This window comes from Sander vitreus, chromosome 23 (genome assembly GCF_031162955.1).
Source record: "Sander vitreus isolate 19-12246 chromosome 23, sanVit1, whole genome shotgun sequence".
NCBI classification, from domain to species: domain Eukaryota; kingdom Metazoa; phylum Chordata; class Actinopteri; order Perciformes; family Percidae; genus Sander; species Sander vitreus.
Window position 1 is genome coordinate 23,683,517 of NC_135877.1, and position 2,500 is coordinate 23,686,016.

At 42.9% G+C, this 2,500-nt stretch overlaps 1 protein-coding gene across 2 annotated transcripts in view; it reads left to right on the top strand.

Annotated features, from left to right (window-relative positions):
* Window positions 1-1,799: 1,799 nt before the first annotated feature.
* Window positions 1,800-2,500, top strand: part of tjap1 (tight junction associated protein 1 (peripheral)) — a 17,596-nt gene continuing 16,895 nt past the window's right edge. Inside the window, exon 1 of one of the 2 annotated variants that reach the window (XM_078242685.1) lies at window positions 1,800-1,883. Coding sequence is in view for 1 of the 2 variants with exons in the window: in XM_078242684.1 (XP_078098810.1) it covers window positions 1,875-1,876 (2 nt within the window). In the remaining variant the exon portion in view is untranslated. The remainder of the gene's footprint in view (window positions 1,884-2,500) is intronic. The other variant, XM_078242684.1, reaches the window with a different exon arrangement.

Consider the following 2,500-nt stretch of genomic DNA (forward strand, 5'->3'; position numbering starts at 1 on the left):
TCTAACATACACACACACACAGATACACAGGCAAATACACACACACACACACAGAGAGAGAGAGACAGACACACACACACACACACACACAGATACACAGGCAGAGACACACACAGACACACACAGAGACACACACCTGCAGACAGTTTTCAGTGTGTTCGCGGTGGATTTTTCCCAGCATGCCATCTGCTGTTTGACCTTCATTGTCTGTTTTTCAGACACCAGGCTGTCAGCTGACGCTTCGCCGAGTTGCTGCTCCTGACAGCAAAACACACACACACTCAGACACGCACACACACACACACACAAACACACACACACAAACACACACTCAGACACACACACACACACAGACGCACGCACGCACACACACACACTCAGACACACACACAAACACACACTCAGACACACACACACACTCAGACACGCACACACACACACACACACACGTGTGTATATGTGTATATATATGTTGTGTAGAGTATATGAAAGTGTGTGTAAGAGTCTCTGATGGTTTCCAATGGCTGAAGATGAGGTGTTTAGGTCAGATGCTAATGAAGGTAGCGATGCTAAGGAGCGGCTCAGGTGTGATCAGGGTAATGAGTTCACCTGGCAGACTGCCTGCCTCCCATTGGCTGCAGACTGGGACAGAAGGTCTCTCTGTGTGTGAGTCCTGCTGCTGATTTAACGAGTCACTTCACCCAAACTAACCTGCCAACGCTGGGCTGAGAAACAGACATTTCTGCTTCATCAATTGAAAAAGGTCTACTTGCAACATCCCCTAAACCACAAATAAATACACTAAAAGGTCTGTTGTTGCTGCTGACAGACTCAGATTATTATTCTAAATGTCTGACAACATTATGGGATGGATCCCTACAGAGATAGACCTTTTAGTTAAAGAGGAAGATCCTTTTAGTTTAACATGAAACAGCCCCGAAATCCCCATCACCAAACTACACCAGACTCCATGTAAATAATCAGGACTTTTAGCGTGTATAGAGCCAGCATATCTCCACCAGACTCCATGTAAATAATCAGGACTTTTAGCGTGTATAGAGCCAGCATATCTCCACCAGACTCCATGTAAATAATCAGGACTTTTAGCGTGTATAGAGCCAGCATATTTCCACCAGACTCCATGTAAATAATCAGGACTTTTATCATCGTAAAACACACTTCATTCAAAGTGGACAGAAATTAAATAAAACTATCAAAAGCCGTCTTGGTTCATCTTTCCACTGTTCCAACAATCACCTCTCTGGTTTGGTTGAAATAAACCCTTAATTCCCCCATTTACATGTGGAGATATGCTGGCTCTATACACGCTAAAAGTCCTGATTATTTACATGGAGTCTGGTGGAGATATGCTGGCTCTATACACGCTAAAAGTCCTGATTATTTACATGGAGTCTGGTGGAGATATGCTGGCTCTGTACACGCTAAAAGTCCTGATTATTTACATGGAGTCTGGTGGAGATATGCTGGCTCTGTACACGCTAAAAGTCCTGATTATTTACATGGAGTCTGGTGGAGATATGCTGCTCTATACACGCTAAAAGTCCTGATTATTTACATGGAGTCTGGTGGAGATATGCTGCTCTATACACGCTAAAAGTCCTGATTATTTACATGGAGTCTGGTGGGTTTGGTGATGGTGATTTCAGGGCTTTTAGCTAGAAACATAAAGGTCTAGCACCGAGAGGACATAGGTTTTGACGCCTGTTCTTTTAAGGAGCGGTTTGATCCATTTTCGGTTCAGATGTCTCCGACAGTAGAAAGTTGAAGGAGAAGTCATTTCTAATGTTTAGTGTCTCGTGTTTCAGGAGGAAGAAGACGGACGCAGCAGAGAAGATGAAGAGTTTTCTGTGCTGATGTACGAGGTACACACACACACACACACACACACACACACACACACACACACACACACACACACACACACACACACACACACACACACACACACACACACACACACACACACACACCTCTACCTTTTTTATATTATACTATACAGGTGCTGGTCATATAATTAGAATATCATGAAAAAGTTGATTTATTTCAGTAATTCCATTCAGAAAGTGAAACTTGTATAATGTATACATTCATCACACAGACTGATATATTTCAAGTGTTTATTTCTTTTACTTTTGATGATTAGAACTGACAACTAATGAAAACCCCAAATTCAGTATCTCAGAAAATGAGAATATTACTTAAGACCAAAACAAAAAAGGATTTTTAGAAATGTTGGCCAACTGAAAAGTATGAGCATGAAAAGTATGAGCATGAAAAGTATGAGCATGTACAGCACTCAGTACTTAGTTGGGGCTCCTTTTGCCTGAATGACTGCAGCAATGCGGCGTGGAGTGGATCAGTCTGTGGCCCTGCTCAGGTGTTAGGAGAGCCCAGGTTGCTCTGATAGTGGCCTTCAGCTCTTCTGCATTGTTGGGTCTGGAGCATCCCATCATCCTCTTCACAATACCCCATAGATTAT